We start from the raw sequence: 26159 nt of genomic DNA, 5'->3' as shown, positions 1-26159 counted from the left end.
GGTGTTTTAGTTTTTTTTGTTTGTTTTTTTAGCCTGAAGAATTGGAGATAATTCTGTTTATCATTCAGGTTGATTTTATATTTGCAAAATTTTAGTATAGCAAACCTCTTCCTCAGGATTCCTGGTTCCTTCCAGGCCATGCCACCACCCTTTCAGGTGCCACAAAGGCTCTTACTTTGCTGTTTGACTCTTCTTATGTCCTTCTGGGTCCTCTTGTAAGGTAATGTTGTACCCTGGTACAGGACTGTTCTTCCTTGTTGAAAGGACATGTTGTTGGCTTGACTTGAGTGCTGTTATGGTAATAATATGCCAAGAGGCTTGTTTCCTTGCAGCCTTTGCTAATAAGGTGTGTCAGGGGCACATACTGGGTGCCAGCTTCCTGGTACCTCAGGTATTGCCCTCCCTTTAGTGCTGGAACTCTGGGATGGCACAATGCCCTCTGAAGTTGCAGTGCTGTCACTGCAGGCCATGTGCAGGGAGAAGGTGCCCCACAGGGCCGGCTTCTCTCGGGGCAGGTTTCCTTGTAGCAGCTTCTGCTGGGAATGCTTTCCTTGGGGATGCTGCAGTTGTGGGGGCAGCAGCTCAGGACCAGCCTGGTGCCTTACTGAGCAGTCTGAACAGCTGAATTTTAGAGAAATCAGCCTGAGAGGGACCATGGCCACTGTCAACAGGCTTAACTCAAACTGACCTGCTGAACTTCCTCAAACCTAATGTTCCATTACCAAGGGTAAGATATACACAGGTGGATATCTGCCTGTGGCAGAGCACAGACCTGGGCTGCTCCATCCATCCCTCCGCTCCAAAAGGCACTTCACAAAAATCTAGTTCTATAAAGCTCATCTTGCTCTCTTGCTGAGAATGGGATCGCTTATTCCAGATTTCCAGATGTTGTTTTGGCAGCATGACAGCCATGCTCAGCTACCAGAGTTCCTTTCTGACAGACTTCTGTCTCCAGAACAATGTTTTCCATGCTAATAGCCTGGACAATGGTCAAAGGTTTTCCTAGCAGAGCTGGCTGAAAAGAATGAAGACTATTTAAAGTCCATCTGAGATAATTTTCTACTTTGACATTCTCTTATGCATGGATTATGTTTTAACCAAATGGGAGGTCAATTTATAAAATTTTGGAGTGTTTGAGGTTTTGTTTGCTTGCACTGTGCATATGTGAAACTTTCATTACTCTAAATCAGAGGGAGTCTTTTCTGGAGAAAAGAATGTTGGCTCCCACCAATCTTTTAAATATCTCTTTCATCCCTTTTTATGGAAGATTGTCCTATCTTTAGTTATTTCAAGTGGTGATTCATAGTTTGTTGTGGTTTAGTTTTGTATTTTGGTTCTTGTTTGGGTTTTTTTTGAGCTTGAGTTGACTGGGAAAAAATGAGCGGGAAAGTACAAGTTATTAATCTAATCATTTAATATTGCAGTTCTGTGAGTTACAAGGAATATGAGACAAAAACAAAGATGATACTTCTGAGAAAGCTTGTTGTGAAGGCAGTAGAACTAAGTGTGGTAATTTAAGCTCATGAAACTTGAAAAATCAAGATCCACAACTATTATCTGAATGTGTTCTATTTTCTCTAAATTTTCAGGAAGTTTGATTTACCTATTTTCCCAGAGGAAAATGAGAATCCTCATCAGGATGTTTAATACCGTGCTATTGAAGTGAAATTTCAAATTTTTTTGGGCTTTTAATACCACTTACAGATTGTGCCTGCACTTTTTTTCTGTCATATATGTTTTAAAAGATTTTTTTTTTCTTTCTCATTAGTAACATGTAGGTAGCTATTTCTGGGTTTCATTCTTCTCAGAAAGCAAAAACATCTTTCAAAACAGTCTGCTATGTGGAATGTCCTGGTTTTGCATGGGAGCTACCCACGACCCATGCAAAACCAGGACATTAGGTTAAGGTACAAATTCCATGAACCTGACAGTGCTAATTTTTCTTTTTCATTGATTACTAGAGCTTCTTCCCCCACCACCACCATCTTCCTGTACTATTGGGACAGCAAAAGTGAGAGACATTAGTAATTCTGTAAAAATATTTACAGTAATCTTAAAGGGAAACTGCTGTCACAAATCCTTTGGATTTTTTGATCACATGAGTAGAAGCCAGAATGCCTTTTCTTCCTTCTACATCTCTGATGGCAAACAACACATGGTAAAGAAAATAATTAGGTTCCCTCTGTCTTTGTATTTACAAGTAAGTTGAGAAGAAAATGTCACAAGCAAAGATGTGATAAATAAAACTTTGATTTTTGTACTCTTACTTTTTTGTTTACTCCATTGTCCTTTACTCTCATGGGAAGCATAGTATTATTAAAAAACAAACAAAAAAACAACCAAACAAAAAAAAAAAAAAAAAAACACAAAAAAACCAAGCAAACCAACAAAAAGAAAAAGAACACCAAACCTTCAAGTGCCTGCTTTAAAGCTGTTGCTATACTGTAGCATATATGTGCACATAAAGTTATCTTGATGTATTTAGCATTATTTGTGAAACTGACTTTATCTCTTTACAGTAACATGCTTCTGTAAAGCAGTATTTAAAAAATCCTTTTCAAATAGTTTAATAAAGGTTCTGTGAGATTCCTTGACTTAACTTGTATTTCTTGCAAATTTCATTTTGAGTACTACCTTACACTGGAGAACATAACAATTTTATCTAACACTGATGAGGTTATAGGGAAAGATATTAAAAACCTCTCTGTTGAGAGGTGGTTCTTCCTCATTCATTGGATGGTGATCTGAGATGAAATGGCTGTTGGGCAGTTAAGGAGACATGCATGGCGCAGAAGAACCAAACTTCTTGCTTTTTCAGCATAAAGAGTAAGAAATGCAGTAAGGGTTGATGCCACTTCTTGTTGTTTAATGTGGGGGTTACTTAAAATATTGGGATACTTGGGATACTTAAAATATTTGAAATGTTTATTAACAAGTAGAGTTTTTAGTTCTTTAACTCATAATTGCAGGATCTTCTATTTCTTAAGCAGGAATCTTAAGCATAATTATATAAGCCGGAATCATTGCTGCTTATCCCTAAAATGTGCTCATTGTTCAGGGCAAGAACTCTGTTAAATGTCAACTTATCAAAATTCTTAAGTGTTTGACTTTTAAACTGTTATGTTAATCATAAAGCAAAGAATCTGGAAGCAAACTTGACTATTGTTTCTCTACATTTTATATCTCCCAGTTCATTAGGCTGTTTTCTTAAACAAGCAGATAAATACTACTTACATGGAGAAAGCAGTCCTTTTAGAATGATCCAAAACTAACCACAGTGTTTAATATACCTAGCTTCCCACATTATTTGGCGTCACATGTAATTGGTTTCACCTTCTGCAAACTGCACCACCATCAACACCAAAAGAGAACTTCCAATTATTTTCCTTCAGCTTAGATTTAATGATTCCAGTCTTCCTTTCTCTTTAATTTTTCCCAAGATTACGCTGGATATAATTTGGTTTCTTAATGAGAGAACACCCTTCTGATGAGTGAATGCAATTTCTGTTATTAGCGTTTCATCAGTTTTGGTAATTCAAGACAGAATTGGAGGAGAAGCCTTATTTTGCAAGTCTGGAGAACACAGTTATTACAGTTTTCAAAGTTTTACACAGAGCAGAAGACCGCCATTGGTGTTGCACACTGCCACCTTTTTGTTTGCTTGATAGCCAACAGAGTTTGGATAGTTAAAAAGAACCCTTCAGGTTGATAAAATATCTTGGTTGTTGAGTTAATAAAAGATGATTCTAAGACATGAACATGCCAAAGCTCTACCTTGTGCTCTGACTTTATTTTTCTCTTGCTTATTCCTTCACCTTGTACATGGCTTCCTTTATTTACAGGTGTTTCCTTGCTGTTCTTTGGTTTCAGATGCGAGTGTCTCACTGGTCTCTGTGGTTTCCCCATGTGCGAGGCGGGCTCCGTGCCCCAGATCGTCTCGCGTGGAGACGGGACGCCCGGCAAGTGCTGCGATGTCTTTGAATGTGTCAATGGTATGTGAAACTTGCCCTAGCACCTCAGCAGGAGGGGGTTTTGTCTCTCTGGGGGATGCTGGGAATTTGGTTTTTTTCTTATTATGTTGTCAAGATCTAAGAGAATAAATGTTCTTGAATTTCATTCAGTAAGAAGGAAGTGGAAGTTTAGGTGAAGAGACTGATGTGGGAAGCTGTAATTTTGAAGTTGTCACGCTGCTTTATTTTCTGAAGCACTTTTCTCTCTGACTCAGGGAATTACAGTTTTAGCAAGACTCCCTCACTGCATGTCTTTAATATAGTCTTTTGCCAGTAGCAAACACTAGAGGCCTTCTAGAAGTGAAATTTTTGTTAACATCACAGCTGCTTGTGGCAGCACTCTTAAGTGAAGGCATGCTGTTTAGACTATGGGGTTTGCTTTAAGAATCAAATTCAAAGTAATTTTTAACACACTTGTACAATTTTTAGAAATTATAAGACAGTGTAGGAATATATTTGTTATCATTCTTTGCTTCTCAATCTAAATGTTAAGAAAATAGTTAAAAACCTTAAATTTTTCATGTGAGTGACTCTTATCTAAGGACTGTTCTGTATATAGAGCTGTATATATATGCTATGTATATGTGTAAATGCTGTGTATGTGGTGAATTGTGCAGAAATGGCATTTTACTATTGGTAAGGGGGAAAATACTCTTGAAGGATTGCATAATAATTTCTGACCATTAAAGATTACAAACTGTTGCAGTATTTACTAATTAACATTTATCCAGCAATATTTGATCTTGTTTAGTGTTATGTGTATCAAATGTTTGAAGCAGCCTTTATTTTGCAATTGTTATTGAAAAAGGAGAGAGAGAGAGAGATTTCTCCAGGAGAAGGTCTGTGTTATTTACACATATCAATATTTGAAATACACAAATGCTGATTGAAAATAATAGTATATATAATGGGATATTATATATAAAAATTAAGTTTTCCCATAGGAATAAAAGAATTTCTGTCATGAAGAGTCACAGATTCATTAGCTTTTAGAGTAATTCTTTCACTGTTTGGGTAAGATGATATGAATGCAACTTATCTACTTTTTGTTTATGTACACTGAAGTAATACTCATCTTTTTTCATATTTGTTTCATTCTGATAAAGTATCATTTCTGAATCTGTTTTACCTGTGTGAGACACCTCAATGCAATGTTTAATTCAGGATTTACTTTGGTAGTTTGAGCAAGAAATAGAGAGCCAATTTCCAATAGGCTGTCTCAAAGGTACAAACCACCGTGCTAATTGCTTCTCTGCAACCTGCATGTTATTTTTAAATACTGCTGACTAAAATGTTGCAATCTATATAGTGTAGCAGGTGTGAGATGGAGCTGTTTAAGTTTCCCACTTTTTTTGGTGACATCTTCATGTCCTATTTCCAAGTAGAAGTCAGGTTAATTTTTCATTGGTAACAGTGAATTTGGACTGTCTTTAGCACTTTTGCCCTGAGCATCACCGCCTTATTGTGCAGTGTAGCCCACTCCAAAGATCCAAGCTGCTTTTGGATCAACATACCTTTTTACCTCTCAGGCTTTCCTGTACTTTAATAGCCTATGAATACAGAGTAAATTGGAAGAAGAAATAGGAGTTTTTGAAGGGGAGGTGGTGCTACAGAGGGAAGCAGAAAGGGCGGCTTGGAAAAAAATTAAGATTTTTAGGTTTGTCTTATATATGTCCTTAAAAATAATTTTTAATATATCCCCAGTCAGTATCAAAATTATCTTCAATAAGTTCCTCTTTAAAAAAAGGAAAATAATCCTGAGAAAACTGGTCAGAAAAGTGAATTACTTTTTTTAGAAAATCACATTTGTCATTATGTTACTTAGTGCTACCATCACATTTTAGAAACTAATGCTGTATGACATGATTTTAAAGTGCTCCAAGCAAACCTTCAGGTGCAGTTATTAATGATGCTCCATTATAGAAAGAAGAAATAATTACAAACCTGAAGATGATCAATATTTTTAATAACAATCTGTGAGCAATTGTGAAACTACTCATGAGTGTGGGACATTTGTATTTTGTGGCGTATCATTGGTAGAGAAGACAGAATAGTCATAGAACATAATCTGCATTGCTTTATAATTCAGGGTTTTTTCAAATGTATTTTACCGTGTTTAGGAGTTTTTTTTTTCTGGGACAACTACTACAAATAAGCCCTCTGCAAGCTCTAAATTCATAGAAAACTAATTCTGACAAGAACTTCTAGATTCATGTTTAATGCAATGACAAACTGGTACATGTGTGTGTATGTGTGCAATAAATCCCTACCATTACTTTTGTCAGTTTAAGATGAAGAGGAGGGGGGAAGGTTCTCAGTGAAACTGATAGTTGAATTCAATATTCAGTTCTGGGTTTTTTTTTTTTTTTGCAGTATTTTGAAATACTAACAAGTGCAGAGGAAATACAATTGATATCAGTAACAGATGGAGAAAATATCTTGCAGTGATAGGCTTAGATCAATTTCTTTGCTTCATTAAAAAAAATGCCTTCAAAGCAAGGAGATTCAAATCTGTAAGATCTGGGACAAGCTGTTCTCAGTAGTGAGGGTGGCTAGCTGTTGGCACAAACTCCTGGGAGGATGCTGAATTCCTTATCTTCGTCCTTTCCAATTAGGATTAGATGCCTTTTTAAAGCATGTGTTTTAATCAAATGCAATTTAATGAGTTTATAGATGGTAAGTGGGGAAGTTGTATAATCAGCATTACCAACAAGTTTTGTTAGTTACTTCTGTGTTTGAAAACCTCTGAAAACAAGCAAGAGGATGGAATAAAAAAGAAATGTGCATACTCACATTAGTATTGTTTTCCTGCTATTGTAATATCTATTGAACTAAGTTATTAAAATAATTAAATAATTCCTTTGGCCAGAGGTGGGGAGGGAGCAGTCAGGAAGAATACTGATCATCATTACCCTAAAATAAGGGTATCCATTACAAATTACTGTATGTAGACTGCATAAAAATCCAATTTTTATATTTCGGTAACCCTAATTATGGTCAGAGTGTTAAAACAGGCTGGACTTCTGCAGTATTTATTGCAATTTTGTGCTAATGTGATAGATGCAGAATTGCATGTTCACAGTATGCGTAGGCTGGCTTTACTGTGTGAGATCTGCTGTAGCTGTAGAATAACAGTGGCCAATGTTGAGGGGATAGTTAATAATGGATGCAAAATACATGTCATGGAGAGACTCTACAGTATGTTCTCTTTGTTGTTTGTCAACAGTTTGGGGACAGATCAGTTATTCTTTTGCATGTGTTTTTCCTGGATTTAATGTAAAAGTGATGTAGGAGGTCTACAATATATATATATATATATATAGATTTTGTGTGGTTATCTTTGTTCCTGATACACACTGTCTCAGACTAGCTTTTGGTTGGTCTTTCTAAGAAAAGCATATTAATCTGTGGCAAAATAAGCTTCTGCAGTAATTACTTCTTTTGCAGATTGTAATGGTGGTGTTATTTGATCATAAATACAACAGTAAGTCAATACTCTGGTCTTTATTTTCCTGCTTCAGATTTGTATTGGGTGTGTCCGTATGTTTTACATCATATGCAATCTGCTGCTTCTCATAGTTTATTCTATAATTATATAGACATTATAAATCACCGAAATAACATTTATTCCTGCTTGGAAAATGATCCTTTCATTTAATTGGAGCTTTTTGTTAAGTAGCTATTGTCTGTAACTGTCCAATCTTTGCATATGTCAAACTTTTTTGGGGATTTTTTAATACCAAAAAAAATTTATAAAGTCCTGAGAACAACTTTCTTATTGGTGAGAAGAAAAAAAAACTATATTGCAGATAGATTACAATAGTTCTGTGTGATATTTTAAACATCATGAATGTATGCAGATATCAGAGTATTCACATAAAACTGTTACACAACTAGAGACATAAAGTTGTGCTTTTTAGAGCACTGCTATATTTAAAAGTTTTCACTAATACAGTTAATGCTTGCTGTCATTAGAATGTGATTCTTGTTCCAAAGGTCAGTCAATTGAGAAGGTCAATTTTAAGGCATGCATTGATTCCTTCATTTTGAAGGGAAGCATCTTTGTAAGGAAAATCATTCTGTGTTGTTAAATGGTGGTAGGAAGGAATCCAAAGTTCTCTTTTGACACGATCAAGTTCCTTTGTCATGATTTATCTAGGATGAGTATATGAGCCATCCCTGAGTATACCCTGCCTGGTCCTTGGATGTCAAAATGACAGCTCAGACAACAATGATGGCTGAAACATGTTATTTCTTTATGCTTCTTTTTCCTTGTCAGGAGAAAGGTCTTTACTGTTTAATTTTTAACTCAAACCTTGCAACTCTATGGAACTATTGGCAGTGATTTAAAATGCAGTAGTGATATGATTTTGTCAGTCATCTGTGCTTAGATGGCTGGCTGGCTGTTTTTCCTAATCTTATATTCTTGATGACCATCAGTGCAAGCCCTACTTCGTGCATGTAACACAATTCTAGCCTGAAGCAGACAGAAGTATGAATTTCTAAATTTAAATCTCTGGCTGCCATAAAATAGTGTCACTAGAGGTATAACTGAATGCCAACTGAATACATCACTGCTTATTGCATATGGGAATCAGAGATTTGCACAGTGCTGTTCAGTAGTAAAGTTTTCAGGGAAGAGAAGACTACATCCATACTCAAATGTACTCATTTCAGAGAAGTGTGAAGTCGATATAAAGGAAATAAGGCAACATGGGAACTCTATAGCAAATAATTTCATCTTACTGTATGAAACTGAACAAAGAGGTTTTGTCTGTTCTGTGGTTCTACTGCCCTGTTTCAGGGGAAGTGAGAGTCAGTATTGCTTTTGTATAAAGGCAGACTACGCCATGAAGTTTCCCCACTTGCACTTACCTGAAAACTGCTTTTCATCTAGAGAATACTAGATAGTATGTGATACTTATTTGGGGAGAATTGAGTGAGAGATTCCCAAGATATGTAGTCTTCCAAAAACTCCTGTATTTTACAGAAGCTAGTTTCTTCTGATCCATACAAAATATATTATTTACCAGGACTTCTGTCTGCTAATCCTGGTGTTCTGCTTTTACTCATGGGGAGCTTGTAAGGAAAGAAAATTGATTCTGCATTCAATTACAAGCATCAACAAGTGAGTCTAAAGAGATTAAAAGCTGCATGTGCAGCAAGAGTTCAAGCGCTTGGAAACAAGAGTGAGTATCCAAACTTGCCTGTTCTCTAATTAGGTATTGATGCATAGATCCCTTGAATGTAAGTTGCACTTAAAGCACATACTGACTGTGAGCTGGGCCTTAGAAATTTGAGAGAGCAATTACCAGGCATCCTGCAGCTGCTGCCTTCTGTCAGTCAGAGCTTTCACTTCTCAGTAAGTTTCCTTGAAAACAACGGCTACTTCAAAATATATTGTTGATTGGTTTGTGAAATACGATGCATTACGTGTTTGAGTGGTCCTCATCAATGTGTCAGCATGGTTCAAGGTCAAGGGGACCATGCTGCTTTCTGCAATGGCCGTGTGTGAGCTGTGATTTTAGAGTCCAGCTCTGCCAAGGATGGCTGTGGAGTCCCAATCCATTTTCCCTGGGAGTTGAGGTGTGGACTTTCATTGCCCTATCCATTGAAAGTGGGACTACTGGATGGATGATGGATGCATGAAAATAACTGGCATTGGTCCTGGGAAGATCAAATCACACCTTCCCCAGGACTTGAGACTTTGACCATTTCTATTCTGCTGGTTTAGGCTGTATTGATGATTCCATGGTGGTACAGAAGTGATCTCCTACATAAGTAAGACCACTTGATGTGACTCGTAATCAGTGTTTTATAACTGTTTCTGTGAATTTTTTTTTCTTATTTGAGAAGATAAACTGACTAAAGTTTATCTCCTCAAATGAGAAACTAAAGGAGGCATTTCTTTTTACTCTGTGCCTTCTGGCTATTTTCACACTTGCATCTCTATACAGTGGTACTGCATTAGAGAAGAGATTAAAAATCCTCTTTAATCACACTTCTTGTCACCTGTTGGTGCACTTGCTCCTCACAGCAATTGCATTATTAATATCATGGTGCAGAAAAGGATAAAGGTAATTCCATTATTTCTAAAAGGAAGTAACAATGGCCTGTTTCTAAGGAGAGAATCCATGAGTACTGAAAGGAATTGATGGGGAATATAGGGTCAGCAAGGAAAATATTCACCTTAGAGGGAGGAATTAAGTCCAAGTGAAGTACCTCAGAAACACCATCTACCATTTTATTACATTAATTTTGGCAGTCATTATTGCACTTTCATTAAACTTACTTTGTGTGTGCTCTAAAGAAATAAGGATTTGAGCAAGGTAATAGTCTGTCTTGGAGCAGAGAACTAAACAGTCCTAATACTAATTGAGCAGTACTGCATATTTTTCTTTGGCCATCCAAAACCACAGATTTTGATGGTGGACTTCAAATAGGCAGCTGCTTAAAAAATTAAATGCAAAATGCATCTTGTGAGATGAAAAAGATAACAAATTGTTTGGTACGTAGTAAGGTTAACATTAAAGGAGGACAATCTGATACCAAAAAGGTAGAGAGATTTAGTTGTTGTGGGCTGAGGTTTGGTTTTGAGGTTTATTGTTTTTAGTTCAGTCAGAACATCTGAAAGGTATTTGAGAATCATGGCTAATCACAGCTGGATGGGAATTTGGTCTAGTATAATGAAAAAGGCGAGTCTGCCAAACCAAGTCAAATGTTTTAGATCCTCTGAACCTGTATTATACTTGCCGTAGTCAAATTGGGAAAAGTGTGTGAAACAGTGCAAGTCATTACCAGTTACCTTTAAAACAAGAGGGAAAGGGAAAACAAAGAAAACTGAAGGCCAGGCAACCCAAAATTCCTGGTGAAAAGTAGTCTGTAGATAAATAGATAAAAGAGACAGGGTAGAGAATGTCAGGACCACAGCTGGGTGTGAAACCAGACTCAAAACCCTTGAGTCGTTCACTAGGAGCAGGAGGGTTTTTCAATGGGAAGTAGAGTCTGAGTTTTAAAAACAAATTTATTTTTTAAAATAAAAAGGAGAAAGTCTATTTCATTTATTTATTGTTGGTTAATGAAACACAAGATGCTGTATAGATTCTGTGAAATGATATGGCATATACAAAAAATATTAGATGTCAAATGGTGCAGTTCTGGGTTTAAAGTAAAAAAAAAATAATTAAAAAATTAAGTATATACTTCTAGTGTTTACTTTGGTGAAATAGTAATGGTTTTTTGCCAAAGTGAATTGTCTTGGTAGACTAATATCTTCAGTAATATTCTGGCTCAAATACTGCTGGAGTTTTAAACTTGGATGAAGTTGCCAATACTTTAAAGGACAAGGTTAGAATTCAGTATTTTTCTCAAAACATGGAAGACATGGCTAGACCTGTTAGAATGCCAGACCATGCCCTGTGTTACAGGTTTGGAGATTTTTTTTTTTCCTCCCCCTGCAATTTTAACTTCTCTCAAGCACTGGAGGCTTCTCACAAGTGTCCTGGCAATGCTTGATGGGCTGTGCCAGTGCCCAATAGTGGTGCTGTTTCAGATGTCTGTGCCCTATTGACATGCCTATGGCTAACCTGATCACAACATGTATTTTCTCCTGTGGTGGACTGACAGAGACCACTGGGATTTAAACACATTCCTCTGTTATGAAGAACATGTCTTGCTTCCAAGGATTGTTTGGCAAATTCATCAAGAAAATCTGTCACTGTTTTAGAGCATAGCCACCACCCTCTGTGGCCCCAGCTCCTCCTGTGTTCTCCTGGTATTTTCCAGTAGTAGCACTGCAGGATGTTAAAATGCAGCACTTAATTTTCTAGAAGGAGTTAAGAGAAAGAAGAGGGATAGCCTTGTAGAAAATCACAGAACCAATCAAACACTAAAACACATGACTTGATGGAGAAAAATTAAAATTGAAAGAAAGGCATACATTTTATTTGTAAGAGAGGATGTAGGCAGGGACACCCTGAGGTGTCCTGAGGATGACTCCTCTTAGCAAGAAATTTGTGTACTGGAGGATAGAAAAAAAAATGTAGAACATGAGACCTCAAAGATGAGAAATGTAATGAAACTTAGGGGACGCTTCCTTTCCATTTGTTTGTTGTTTCTGTCTAACCTGAATTACCCCTTCCATGATTTTTGCTGTGTTACAGTCGATCAAACTGTGGAGTTGTTTAATAGGTAGGTTGAATTCCATTACTGGTGGTTTTAAAGAAAATATTAAGGCAGGGATGTATCAGGGAGAGCTGAATTTGTGTTTTCTCAGCATCCCAAGTATCTTTTAATTTCTTTTACAGACTGTAGTTGCCACAAAATAGTATTTCATTCCTTTAAGCTGAGAAAATATTTTTAAGTAATTGTATAAATAAATGCATTCATTTACAAATAATAGTTTCAGTTTTAATTCTGGTTTCTCTGTTTCTGGATGACCTTTTTAGAATATGCACAACCAAAGGACTTTCAGAACAGTTCTGTAATTGTGTTAATAGGGAATATGCTGCAATATAATATACTGCAGTAGTAAGGAATATGCTGCTTAGGAAAAACAAGCAGCACAACCTGAAGGGCAAGAATCCAAAGTTTTTTCTACCTAGCTTGTTTTTATATGCTGGCAAGGCAGCAACAGCATACAGTGGCATTATAACATTATTATGGACCAATTCCTATGACACGTAACCTTATCTTTTTTAAACTCCATCAGCTCAGCTTTGGAAAAATGGAAATCTTTTCTGTATTTTGTTTATACAGACACAGGATTCAAATTTTTCTGTTTCCTTCCCTTTCATTTAATAGAAAGTTCACAGCACTTACCCAAGTTCTTTCCAGGGCTCTGGTACAAATACTTCTTTATGCTGAAGGAACATTTCAAGTCCTGGAATCATGAATCTTTTAATCCTTGGAACAACAGAAAATTGTTTTGAATCTGGCTTCCGGTTTGGGAGAGCTGGAATTTCTGATACTACAGAAGAAAATGCCCAAACTTGCCGACAGAGGCTGATGCCCTGAGGCATCTCATGTGCTTGGTGTGACCGTGCAGAACTGCTGCCTTGCAAGGGATGGTTTGCCACACTTGCATGTGTTTCTGAGCTGTTCCAGGACTTGAATTAAAGAAAATCATAAGTATTAGGAAACTACAGAAATCTCAGTAACAGAATTTTTACTTTTGAGTAGTTCAGCCCATAGAACTAATATGTATTTCATTAGATTTACATGCAGGAGGTAAAGTACCATTGAAAAATAATTTAATAAAACAGATTGTGTCCCTTTGCTGTTCAGATTGGTGATAAAGGTTTGAGAAATTATCACTGTTTATGTAGTGTGAGGCTGTGGGGTTTCGTGCCACCTTTTTGGGCTCTCACTCCCAGAACAAAAAGGCTGCGGCCATGCAGAGCTACATTTGTGTCAGAACTATTTTTCTTTTAACTCTGTGGCAGGAACTTTAATGGCAAATCAAGTCAATTGTAGTCATGCTTGACTTTATATAGAAGCAGAGATGTCATTTGTTCTTCCACTGCCAGAAAAAACCCTGCATCTTTCTGGAGAACATCCCCTCTGTCCTGGCTTCTTTCTCAGATGGGCAGCTGTGTGTCAGTGCTTGGGCTGGATCGATCTGGTATTACTGGGTTATCTGAGAGCTAGCAGACATTGAATTCATGCTCACTAAGCCATGGCCTGTGTCTCATGCCCATTGCTTTGTTGTGGTAGTCTGCATCACAAACAGGATTTGGAGTCTCAGATATATTTAACTGCTTTGTGCTATGAGGTTTTGGCAGTTTGAATTCCTTTGTGACACACTGAAGCTTGAGGAGTCCTACCAGCAGTCTTCTCTTTTTTGGCAGAACAATGAATTAATGAATTAAGGAAAAGATGCATTTATTTAATGTTACCTTTATGTTCTTTTATCCCCTGGTGCCTGTCATACTTACATCAATAAGGCAATAAAATTGGCACTTTAAAAAAAACAACAAGAAAAAAATGGGAATTGGAAGATCTTTCAGCATATTGTGGTGGAAGAAACACATTATTATTATTTCACTGTGTGTTACTCACTCAGGCTTCCACCTGGAGTATCTAAAGCTAGAGTTCTTCATTTTAGTGCTTGTTTTGCCTTGACTCAGTCCCAAGACTGGAGTCTTACAGATGGTTCAAACAAAAGTAATCCTTGTCTTGTAGCTGGATGCATGGGCTTAGGTCTATAGTTAGTCTGGATATATACACTTACCATAAGAGAGGATGTTAAAAATACACACGTAGTGAAATTCTACAGTGGTTTGCATTGTAGGAATAAAACATGCTGTTTCCCTACAGGATTTTCAGTTACTTGCATAGTCTTGTTTGGACATTTAAAAATAACAATAATTAATGGGAGATGATGTTTCTACTTCTGATGAGGCAGGAATTCATCTCTACTCTTCAGGTATGGGGGAATCAGTAAAAATCTGGAAAGCTGCAGTCAAAACAGTGAAGCCAGAAGCAAATGGATTAAAGGCCTTTTGTGTTGGCACTTTTCCTTTTTGAGAAGGTTTTTAAACTAACAGCTTGAGCTGCATAAACTTGAAATATTTCTCAAGTGTTTGTTTATGTGAATTGCTTTCTAATGAGGTCATAGCTGTTTTCCTGGACACAGTGGTATTTCCTCCTCTTGCTTTTATTTTTTATGCTGCTTTCTACATTATGCCTTGAAGACAGAACAGGCATGTAAAAATCAAACATTGCTCTGGATACTTCCAAGTTTCAACTCTAGTGCTTTACAATCATTTCAAATAACTCAAGGCTGGAGCACAATATATGTTGAAAGAAGTCCTTGAAATGCTTTAGAGTTTTAAAGAAAAACTGTGTCATTGTCAAGAAAAACTCAGTTTTTAGCTCCCAGAAGTTCACGAAACTGTGGTGGATTGAAAGGAATCTGAAAATGCTGATTTTTCACTTAAATATATTTCATCTCCCATGTGAGATTGATCATGAAGCAAAAGAAAAATCACCTGACCATAAAGTGGTCACAGTTTTCAACTCTAGGTGACTAGGCATTACATATATAAGTAAATAGTCTTTACCATCTGTTCTACAGAAATCAGAAACATGGACAATTGTCCCTTTTCTTTGCTGTTTGCTTCAAATGCAATGAAACATGGTGGGTTTACCTACGGTATTTGATGTTATTGCTGAAATAAATAGCTTCCTGTTTGCAGAACCTATGTTTTTTCAGACTGCTAGATTTACAGCTTCTGAAAGGAAGAGCATGGTGGACTACATACTGCTGTACTTTGGGTGGCTGCTTTCACAAATTTTGGGCTAGTGTCATAGGAGGCCAAAATTTTATTCTGAAGTGGAGAGGAGGGATGGGGCTTAAGTAATTGAGTAATATAATGATGATAGTGTGAAGTCATGATTTCCTAATGACTAATGTGGAGTACTATAGTTGAACATAAATTTGGAGTGTTTTTCCTAGTGTCTTGAGTCACAGTGATTCAGCTCTAAGCCATGGAGCTGCACAGTGTTGTGGAAGTGGGGGGATCAGTTGGCTGGTTGAACTGAGTGGGCTTTGAAAATGAAATGAAACGGGCAAAATGAAAGAAAAATCAACTGTGTCTTTTACATCTGTTTTTGTTAATAGCAACATAAACTATTTCCTGTTTAACAGTATCTGTAAAATAGGTGATGGAGGAGGGTTCATAAATGTGGGGTAACTGCAAGGTCAAAACCTCTGTGAAGACCTTGTGATGTATACGTGCTGTGTAGATTTTTCCATAATCTGGAACCAAATGTCTTTGGTATAAAATAGTAATAATGATGAGAAAAAGCTGATTACATCTGCAGACTGTTTCATTGGTTTAATTAGCATCTTTTTCCTTTTTTTGAATGTTAACAAAGTAAATGAGCAATGTTTTACCCAAAACACTTAAAAATTTTGAGAAACTCTTAGTTTCCCACAAAGTTTGGCTTTAATTTTTTGTCAAGGCTCTGCTGTAGATGGAGGCATACAAGAACTACTGACCTTATGTTTTTGAAATGCTAAAGTGATCATGTAACTATTATTACAATTGAGGGTTGGGATTTTTTTTTGTGAGAAGTTTGGTTGTGAGCTGGCTATTACAGCTCCAGGTTGCCTGAAAAAAATAAGTGTTCAGTTCTGCCTAACAGATCATAAAGTCACAAAATGTTTGGGTTTTGATTGGTTGGTTTTTTAAACTATCAATTGGACAGCTTTAGTGCAATTTATCCACCTGAGTACCAAGTGCTACAGAGAGGAGGATTACACTTAACATCAGAAACTGACTTCTTAAAACAGAAGGGCATATTTTTTCATGTGCTAAAATTTGAAGTAGCTTCAGGTTCATTGAGGATGAAAAATATTTAGCACCTACAAAGAAGTACCAGCATTGCAGCCTTTTTCCAGGATTTAATTTTTCTTAACTGAGATTTATAATTGTAGACAGATGCTCTGAAGGTTATTTTGAACAGCATTTCATTTTCATCCATTGTTGAACAGAAAATAAAATATACCATGTTCTTAAAATGGAATTGTATTTGAGTTTACAAAATGAAAGAAAAATCAGCTGTCTCTTTTATATCTGTTTTTGTCAGTAGCACCATAAGCTTAACTATTTCCTGTTTAACAATATCTGCAAAACACTTTTTTTCTTTTTCTTCTTTCAGAAGTGAAGCCAACCTGCATATTTAACAGCATGGAGTATTATGATGGAGACATGTTTCGGATGGATGCTTGTCGATTTTGTCGGTGCCAAGGGGGAGTCTCCATTTGTTTCTCTGCCCAGTGTGGTGAGCTACACTGTGACAGGTACTATGTGCCAGAAGGAGAGTGCTGCCCAGTCTGTGAAGGTACAGTCTCTTGTTAATCCTCTCTGCTTTTAATTCTGCTGCTTTTTTTCTATTTGCCTGTTCAATGGAAATGAGCAATGAGCTCATTGAGCTTTCATTCTTCTGGAGTTTGCTGATTCCTCCATAACTCAGTTTATTTCTACATTTGTGCCTGAATGTGCTGTCATGTTCTTTGCAGTGCTTCTCTGACCTTGACACTACTTCTTAGACATGGTCAAGTGTGCAGTGCTTTTTGGGGGGCCTTCTTGACAAATGACATAAAAAGCTGGTTTTAATTTCAGTACAGACATTTAGACAAGTATCCCCAGAGATGCAGTTGTGACCCTGAGACAAATTTTGTTTGCTTTGCAACCTCTTTCTTATTCTGTTTAGCTAGAGTGATACACACAACTTCTTTCCTCTACAATTACAGCGAAGCAATAGGGCAGCAATCCGATGTCAATGTTTTTCTCATCCTCCTTTGCTCTGCTGAGAGCTTTGCTAGGCCTGCAGTCCTCCTAAAAAAGGCTCTGTGGGAGCCTATCACATTGACCCTCTTGCTTGTTCTAGAAAGCATTGGAGTAGTCTTCTGCCAGAATACAACCAGAATTCCAGCAGAGGAAGATAGGGGTGGTATTGGGCACTTGGATCTTGCCTCAGTGAGGATCAGGTTATGGCCATCAGGTAGGCAAAAGGCCTGTGAAACACTTTTAGTCCCTTAGTTTAAATGTGGACTTAGGAATATTTTCTCAATTAGTGAAATCACCTGTGAAATCACCTCTCCTCAGAGAAAAGGACTCTAGCAATTACTGTGACTTTCAAACACTTTGCAGTCTCCTTAACTTCGTTATTCCTGCAGTTCTTTGCAGGAGCAAATAAGCCAAAAGATCCAATATAGTCATGCTTTATTCCAAGCAGAGAATTAGAATGTAATGCACCTCATAAAAATACATCTCATAGAGGCAGCTGTAAGAGCTGGACCTTCTCACTCAGCACAGAATCTGGTGAAAAATGGCTTGTTTTGTTACAAGCTACTGAAAGCTTCAGAGATTTAAACCCTTAATCTGGATAATAAAATATCGGGTGGGAAAGTTTGGAAATAATTTTTAAAGAGTATTTGTAATTTTTTTTGTTTTGGTGTATATTTTGCATATTTTAGTGTTAGTTTGTATCAGGTTAACACTTGGTGTTCACATGTAGAGAAACTGAAATGCAAATGTAGATTTAAGTATGCCAGAGAAGTACCAGTCCATGTTTGCCCTGAGTTTAAGACCTGGCTAGACATTCATTGCTGACTATACTTGAAGGCAGGATCCTAGATTTTGGGTCTTTCCTGGTGCAATTGTACCTACATTTACAAGAGCCTTCATGCTCTAAGAAAAAAATAAATCTCTGCTATCCTGTCATTTAATGACAGATTAAAAAAGTCTAGAGAAGTTGTGTCTGGTGTGGTGAACGCGCCAAGTAAGTGCAGATCCACTCCTGAACAAACTGCTGTATGAGCTGCTGACTTCATAAAATATATAAAATCTCTTGGGTTCATTTACTATAATTACTATTTTTTCTCATATGTGAATATTCCAAGATTTGGCATTATGAAATCATAGTGACTATATATATATAGATATAAAAATGTATAAATATATCTATATATCTGCTCTATCTGTCCTCTCTGTCATACTCAGATATAGGTGCTGATTTTCCACATTGGACTTGCAGATGTAGATATGTCCTTTATCCTCTTTGATGATTTAAATATTCAGCTACCTTATTATTTATCAATAAACTGTTCTGTCATATCATCATACCACAATAAAATTTTGATTTCTCCGTTCTTGCAACGGTTCAGTTAGACTAGAAAAAAAACCTGATAACATTTCATTTCAGGTTGATGAGTTCGTGTGTATTAGTCTGCAATGGAAATTTCTTCTTTAAGACAGGTCCTTAGTAAGACTAAAATGGATAATGTTATGCCATTATTGTGTAGTCTTTTTTTTTATATCTAATAATAACTGTGGCTTAATACCAAGTTTACAGGGTCCTTCATCAAATCACTTGGTGCTATTTGGCTTGCTTCTTTCTGTTGTGTATTGTTCTGATAAGGGTTATGGCACTAAATGAAGGAAGTCTGACTCCTGAATTCTGAACAATTGGATAGTAAGGTACATGGTGGTTTTTACTAGAAATCCCTCTTGATTTAGTGCATTCTTTTAAGTGAGCCTAGACAGCTGGTTCCATTAACATATTATAATTGTCCTGGTTCCTTTAAACACTCAAAAAAAAAAAAAAAAAAGATGGCTCTGGTCTCTTTTTAAATAACTTGGGTAAAGTTGACACTTGAATTAACAAGGTCATGTATTTTAAATGGGCAGAACAAATCAGCCCACTCATTCATGCTTTTCTAGTTGTTGAAGAAGTGGCATTTTTTTCTACCTGCTCTTCTTCTGTTGAGTATTTCATGGCTTGTTGTCAAGGTGATTAGTTGCTTCCTGCAAATATTTACTTGATTCTAGAAAGATAAAAAAAAAAAAAAAAAAAAAAAAAAAGCTTTTTTTTCCCCAAGAATTCTAAAATGGGAAGTACTAAATTTGGTGTGAATTGTGTAGTACAGGCAAAAGCCCTTCTTGGCTTAACTCCAGGAGGAGTTCTTTCTCAAAGTTCTATAGGCTATATCAGCATTAGCAGATGTAATTTATAGCTTTAAATGCTACTGACCTTTTAAGGGTACCTGAAACTTTGTGCTTTGAGCTGCATAGAAGACTATTGCAAGTAGCACAGGTCTGCCTTTTCTGTGTTTTTTCTGTATTCCTCTGTCAATCAGAATCCTGTACATAGGTTGAATGGTAAAATTCACTTCATTTCTTTGTGTATGATTTGATTTTTGACAAGGTCAAAAACCTGTATGTTGGTTTCTACAGATGCAAGATGATTCTACAACATCAAAGGTGCAAAGTTAAGAATTTAGGTAGCGTTTTAATTTTTTAATTTTTAAATGCATTATTTTCACAACAACCTGGTTTCGGGCTTAATCATAATTTTACTAAAATTCTGAATATCAGTACAGCTCAGGTGGGGATGACATTGTGTGCCATTTCACCCCAAATGTTTGGAGTGTCATAAAGTGGCTTTGAATAAGACAACAGCTACTGGCACTGCCACAGGTTTTATCTACATTCAAAATGCATTATCTTCCTTCCAAAGGGGACTGATGAGACTCTAAAGAAATAATCCAAGTTTCATTCAAGCCTTTTTTTTCCTTCAGACAGGCCATCTTATTTCTCCCAAGTCCTTCCATATTAACACTCCAAGAAATTTAACTTAAAATAAATCACTTGTGCTTATCTGATGTCTGCTAAAAATGATGTTTTCAGGTATATTTGTTGTTTTTAATATATTAAATTTGCTTCACTATGTAATTTGTAGTGTTGCTTGCTTTGCAAACCTGACCTACTCACTGTGCACCCTCAGATACTTCATTTCTGAGCCTGACAGTTACCTTTTCTTAGGCACCATGATAATCTGTATACATTCACATAATGTATATATCTTTTTAACTATTAATATCAGTGCAACTTACCACATCTCTGGAGTACTATTATTTCTGAAGACTAAAAGCTGCTGTTATTTCCAGAAATGGGGTAGCATATACAGACTTTTATGGAACTTAAGGAGAAATCTTACACGAAGTATGCTTCCTAAAATTCTGTTATTTAAATACCCAGATCTTAATTTGACTGCTAGCAGGTAAGTGGGAATTGTGGCTTTCAAGGGACAAGAACTTTAATTGAAATGAAATTGGAATCTGACTCTATTGCAGTGACTTGTGAGGGTTCTTCAGGGTGAGAGAGATAGACGAGAATCTTGCTTCATGATCAGAAGGCTGGATTTATTAATATATGATATATAATACATTATGACTATACTAATAGGAATAGAGAGAAAAGTTTCAGAAGCTGCTAAGCTAAGAATAACCTAGAATCTTAAAAACAAGAGAGCTCTCTGAGAATCTGTCCCCGAGCTTGGTCCTGTGATTGGCCCTTAATTTTAAACATGGAACATGAGCCAGTCAGAGGTGCACCTATTGCATTTCACATCAGCAGATAATTATTGTTTACATTTTTCTTCTGGGGCCCCAGCTTCCCAGAAGGGACAAATCGTAAAAGAAATGATTTTTATGAAAAGATGTCTGTTACACTGACTCTGTTCAAAAAGGTAGTATATCTCCAACACTAGGATGAGGTGCAGCTTATAGGCATTCTTCCTGTTCCAGCAACAAATGTGCCAGAGGCCTCATCTTTGTTCATAGTGCAAAAGAGTGTTGCAGTGCTGACAGGAGTCATTCCAGTGGGTCACTTAGAAATGTTGGTACAAAAACAAGAATCAACAGATCCAAGAACTATTTTGTCCTGAAGAACAAAACCAAAAAAATCAAAGCATTAATTATAACACACATTCTCTTGCAACTGCTCTCATTTCAGACCCACTTTATCCAGTCAGTAACCCTGCTGGCTGCTATGCCAACGGGCAGATCCAGGCTCACGGGGACCGCTGGCGGGAGGACGACTGCACGTTCTGCCAGTGCATCAACGGGGACCCGCACTGCGTGGCCACCGCCTGCGGGCAGAGCTGCCTCAACCCTGTCAAGGTGCCCGGCGAGTGCTGCCCCGTCTGTGAAGGTAGGAGTGCTATTCCCCCTCCCTTGGATTTGGTCTGCCATGGTCGCTGATTTCCTGGCAAGTCTTGGTTCGCTTTAACATTTTGGAGGATTGAAGAAACTGGTGTGGCATTGGCTGGTTACTGAATAACTACAGAGGGCAGAAAACATCAGCGTGGTTTGACTACGCCTGTATGCTGGCAATCCTGGCACTCTTTTGACATAAAGGGGTGGTTAAGATCAGCATTATTTACAAATTTTTCTCTTAGCTTTCCTTAAGCATTATTAATAAAAATGGGAGAAGTTAGAAGGTCAAAATGTTTGTTACGACACGTATTACTGTTAATAGGATTATTCATGTTTTCTTCTTCATCACTGTCATTTAGTCGCAACTAAAAATCTCTTTGTACAACATAGTTGGATATTGGACATAATTATTTCAGTGAAAGTTACAAAATGGGATATTACCTGGGAGATAGATTAACTCTTCAACTTTGCAATTATTTTTTCATTTGTTTGTGGAAATACATGTATACGGTATAACTGACTGAGATTTAACCTAACTATAAGGTAAAGTGCTTGCCCGCCCTGACGATGAAAATGTGAAGACTTGCAAACTGAGACATTAAAAAAATATTTTGAATTGCATATGTAAATGTGCATTTAGAGCTGCATTTTATGGAATAACTGTTCATCAGGAAAAACACCAGATAAATTTAGAAATGGTTCTTCTAGACCTAGAGCTATATTCACAGTAAACAAACACTTTTGGGTGCTGAGTGAGTTGGCACTTACAAGTTTTTCTCATTCCATCTCTGATTTAAAAAAAAAAAGAATTTTGTATATCTACATGTGTCTCGGGGCCCTTCTTGTTTGCAGTATCCATCCAAGTAAGCTCACTGTGATACTTAGTTTTTAGGAAAAATCTGAGGAGCATAAGGATTTCTTGCAGGTGCTCTTTAACTCCAGAATTCACATCACTAGGTATGAAGAAGGTGTTTGATACAATGTGTAAAAGCTGCAGTGAATTGTATAGAATTGCACTATTTGCACGGAATTACTGTCGCTGTGAGGAAGCAGGTTATCTGCTGTTAATCCCCAGTGATCACCTTAGGATGGGTATCACAGAGCCTGTGCTGTCACCCCTCATTAGCCAGGTGTCCGAGCCAGCTTGGGAAGGTTTACAGAGAGAAAGAGAGGCTGATGGAAGTATTCTCAACATGTTAATACACTGAGAGGATTCTTTTCCTCTAATGAGGGAAGGATAGGCAAATGTGTCTATTTTCCTATTTTCCTCTTCTAGACTGGAGAAAATAAATGAGAGATAATTCAATTAAATGCATATATATATATAAGCTAATTATGAAGAACCATGGGAAGCAAACACAGGATCAAGCATAGGCTTCCATCCTTCATTGCTAAAGGTTGCAACATAAACGAGCTGGTGCTTCATTAACACACCACAGTAATGCCTCTGCAGTGCTCTCAGAACATAATTTAGGTCCTCTGGACTAGGCTGCAAAATTCTATGCAATAACATGTTTGTACTTTTAGAAGATGATGTAGCTACAACTGTTTAAGTCCATAAAAGTTGTTTTGGTGCTTGGGTGAGTGACATATGAAGTACAATCATACTTATGGTACAAATGGATGAAAACTGACACAATAGAATTGTGGAATCAATATTCAAATGAGGTCCTTGTGTCATCTAAATTATGTCTTATTAAAAAATAATCCGCCTTCCTATTTGTTTGTCATGTTAGCCTTTGTATGATGTATGCTTAATTGTAGTCATCTAGTTTTGAGGGTATCATCTGGAAGGCAGTGATACTGAATGGTATTTTGAGGAACTTTTTAATTGTTAAGCTTAAAAGCATCACATTTGCCTTGGTGTTTTTTGTTGGTTTTTTTATCAAAAGGTAATGAAATTATCTAAGTTGTGAAACCTACAATTAGTAGAAGTGCTTCTAGTTCGTGCTAGATCAAAGTTTCAGCTTATTTAGGTACCAGTGGTCAGAGAACATCTGAAAACACTTGAATCCTGTCTTTTTTCCCTTCCCTCTCCCACAGCGAACAAATACAACCAAACCAAATTATTATGATCTATTATTACAAATTATTTAATTCCAGGAATCGAGATATGGTATTATTTCAAGGATCAAAAAAATACTGGACTGTTAAAACACAGTAGTGAGTTCAGATGCTAGAACCCAAGATTTAAAAAATTAAGTTTGCAAGAATCTCCTCTGAATGATTTGGTGAGAAGTTATTCAGAATTTTAGACTTATTAACTTATTTTGCAATGATGACAAATTAAAAAATCTAGGAGAAATGAACCATCAAGGGTACCAGCAAATCTCTTGGAGTCATGTTTTGGGGCATTAAACACGTCCAAGGCCATTATGCCTTGTGATGAGCAGCCTGAATAAATGTATTTAGACACATGAGAGCAAGGTGTTACCTGATTTGGAGTATGAGCCCTGTGCATCTTTCTGAATCTGTTAACATTTTTCTTTGAAAGCACACATTAAGAAAATCCCAGAACATTAGGAAAAAATAACAATGTTGGATGTTCACTGTCTGCCTTTAACATTAAGAATGTGGATCTTACAATTGCTTTTTTTTAAAAAGGTAATGTTTGAGCTGATGGCAGCAGGGAGTTGTGTGTGAGCTGTAGATTTCTGGCCCACCTCCAAGGTCAGATAGCTTCATGTGTCTTAAGCCTTAAATCTGAGATTAGTAGTGTTTCTACTTGGAGTTTAATGTGTGGGGTAGGAAACAAGTACTGTCTGCTTTCATTACAAAACCGCTGTTGCTTGCTAACCCAGTAGGCAAGGACCTTCTTTAGATTTCTGTTCTCTGGTTTTCTCCTTGTTCTAAGGCTGAATTGGAGAAGGATGCATGCCCTGGGAAGACAGTTAAAAACTTTTACTTCCTTCACTCAACTGATTTTTCCCAAATTTTCGTTTGATCATTTTAATGACAACCTTGTCCCATCAAAAATGCTATTTTGTTTCTTCCATCATCCAGCCACCTGATATCTCTGTTCTCTTAAACAGGTAAGCTGCATGGAGCAATGCTCCTTCCCATTTTAAATCAGCTTCTCACTCTTTTTCCCTGAGCATTGTTTCTGTTGATGAAGTTCTGCTGCTGATGCTCACTGTGCTGTCCGTGACCTGCAGGGGTGGTGGGAACAGGTCCTGGTTGGGAAGCTGGCTGAGAAATCAATCCCTTGATTGTAATGATTCTAATGAAAAAGATGTGCAGTACATTTTAATGGAGCTGCAAGCAATGAAGTACATTCCAGGCTCATTTTTTCCTAAAGAGGAATTTAAATGGATTGTCAGCCATTTGATTGTTTTCTGCATACCATTTCATTGCACTTGCATATCCACAGCTTAACCTGAATTTTGCAGTGCGCTGTATGAGCAGAAGTGTTGCCTGTCTGTGCTCTCCAGTTTGGTTTCTCCATCTTTCTGCTTATCTAATTTCCAACTGTTAAGGAAAGAGAAGCAGAATTCTTATCTAGTGTGGGTAAAGGTCTGGCATCAGTGATACTATGTAAGTGTCATATTTTCAACTATGTAAGTTAGTGAAGCAGAAAAAGCAGTGTGCTTTAGTGATATCTTCTATAAATTGCCAAAAATAATGTAAACTTTGCAGCTGATTTTGAAATAGTGGTTTACTAGTGATTGTAAAGGTAAAAATACCTCATTTTGCACTCCTCTTTTGAATGAACAACTTCCAGTTCTCATTCACGTCTCAGCCTATCAGTACTCTCAACAAGAGTGTATGCCCTAGGGAAATAACATCATTTTTGCAGATTAGTTTAAATTTACTTCTTTTCAAAAGTTTATGTAATTGCATCATGAATATACTTTGCTTTTTAACTCTTACTTGTATATTGCATTTCTTGATTCAGCTGTAGCTCTTACTTTCTGCATTAATTTTTCACTTTTTTTGTGGAGACTAATGCAGAATGTAGGAAATAATTACTTGATGTTAGAATCTTAACTATCCATCAGATCTAAAGCAGAAAGAAGAATGGGACCTGCTGAAAACCCCCTACTATCTTAATCAGTTTAGTGGCTGATAGACCAGTTCAGGCCCATATTTCTATTTAGAAATAAGTACTAGGTAAAGAATAATAAGACACTTTATAAGCTTATCACGATTTTTAAGCATGCATTTATTTCTCATTGGACTTCTATTTACATTTGAAAGAGAACCCACTTCCAGCAGCCAGCTTCAATTGTGTGAGCTTACTTTAGGCATGTCAGATATAAGCTCTTTAATATGCAAACCAAAGCATTTAGTCAAAGATATTTCTGTCGTATATTTTGGTTTGAGTGTTGAGGGATGCAGGGATTTGTGAGACAAATTTAGGATTTGATGAGAAAATTCTAATCAAAACTGCTTGTGGATCTGGCCTGGCTGTGGCTCATCCAGAGTAAAAGGTAATTAGTATCAGTCACTCCTGACTCTTCCTCTCTGGCTTTGATCTAAATGTTGCTGCACCTGCACTTCTGCCAATTCAGTTATTTCTTGGCTGGTTTATAATCAGTTTCAATGAAGGACATATTTGTTCCTCTAGATAAGTTTACATTCCAGCAGCTTCATAAGGATAAATTTTTTCTTGGATTAACGAAAAAAAATTTTCCTGCCAG

General features: G+C 36.9%; 1 protein-coding gene across 1 annotated transcript in view; it reads left to right on the top strand.

Moving 5' to 3' along the window:
• CRIM1 (cysteine rich transmembrane BMP regulator 1) overlaps positions 1–26159 on the top strand; it is a 174969-nt gene that overhangs the window by 100366 nt on the left and 48444 nt on the right. Inside the window, exons 5-7 of the mRNA XM_063151875.1 lie at positions 3871–3992; positions 16677–16859; positions 21317–21514. Coding sequence (XP_063007945.1) covers positions 3871–3992; positions 16677–16859; positions 21317–21514 — 503 coding nt within the window. The remainder of the gene's footprint in view (positions 1–3870; positions 3993–16676; positions 16860–21316; positions 21515–26159) is intronic.

Source organism: Melospiza melodia, chromosome 3 (genome assembly GCF_035770615.1).
Source record: "Melospiza melodia melodia isolate bMelMel2 chromosome 3, bMelMel2.pri, whole genome shotgun sequence".
Classification (NCBI taxonomy): Eukaryota; Metazoa; Chordata; class Aves; order Passeriformes; family Passerellidae; genus Melospiza; species Melospiza melodia.
The sequence above is the reverse complement of the archived record's forward strand: the minus strand, read 5'-3'. Positions and strand labels throughout refer to the sequence as shown.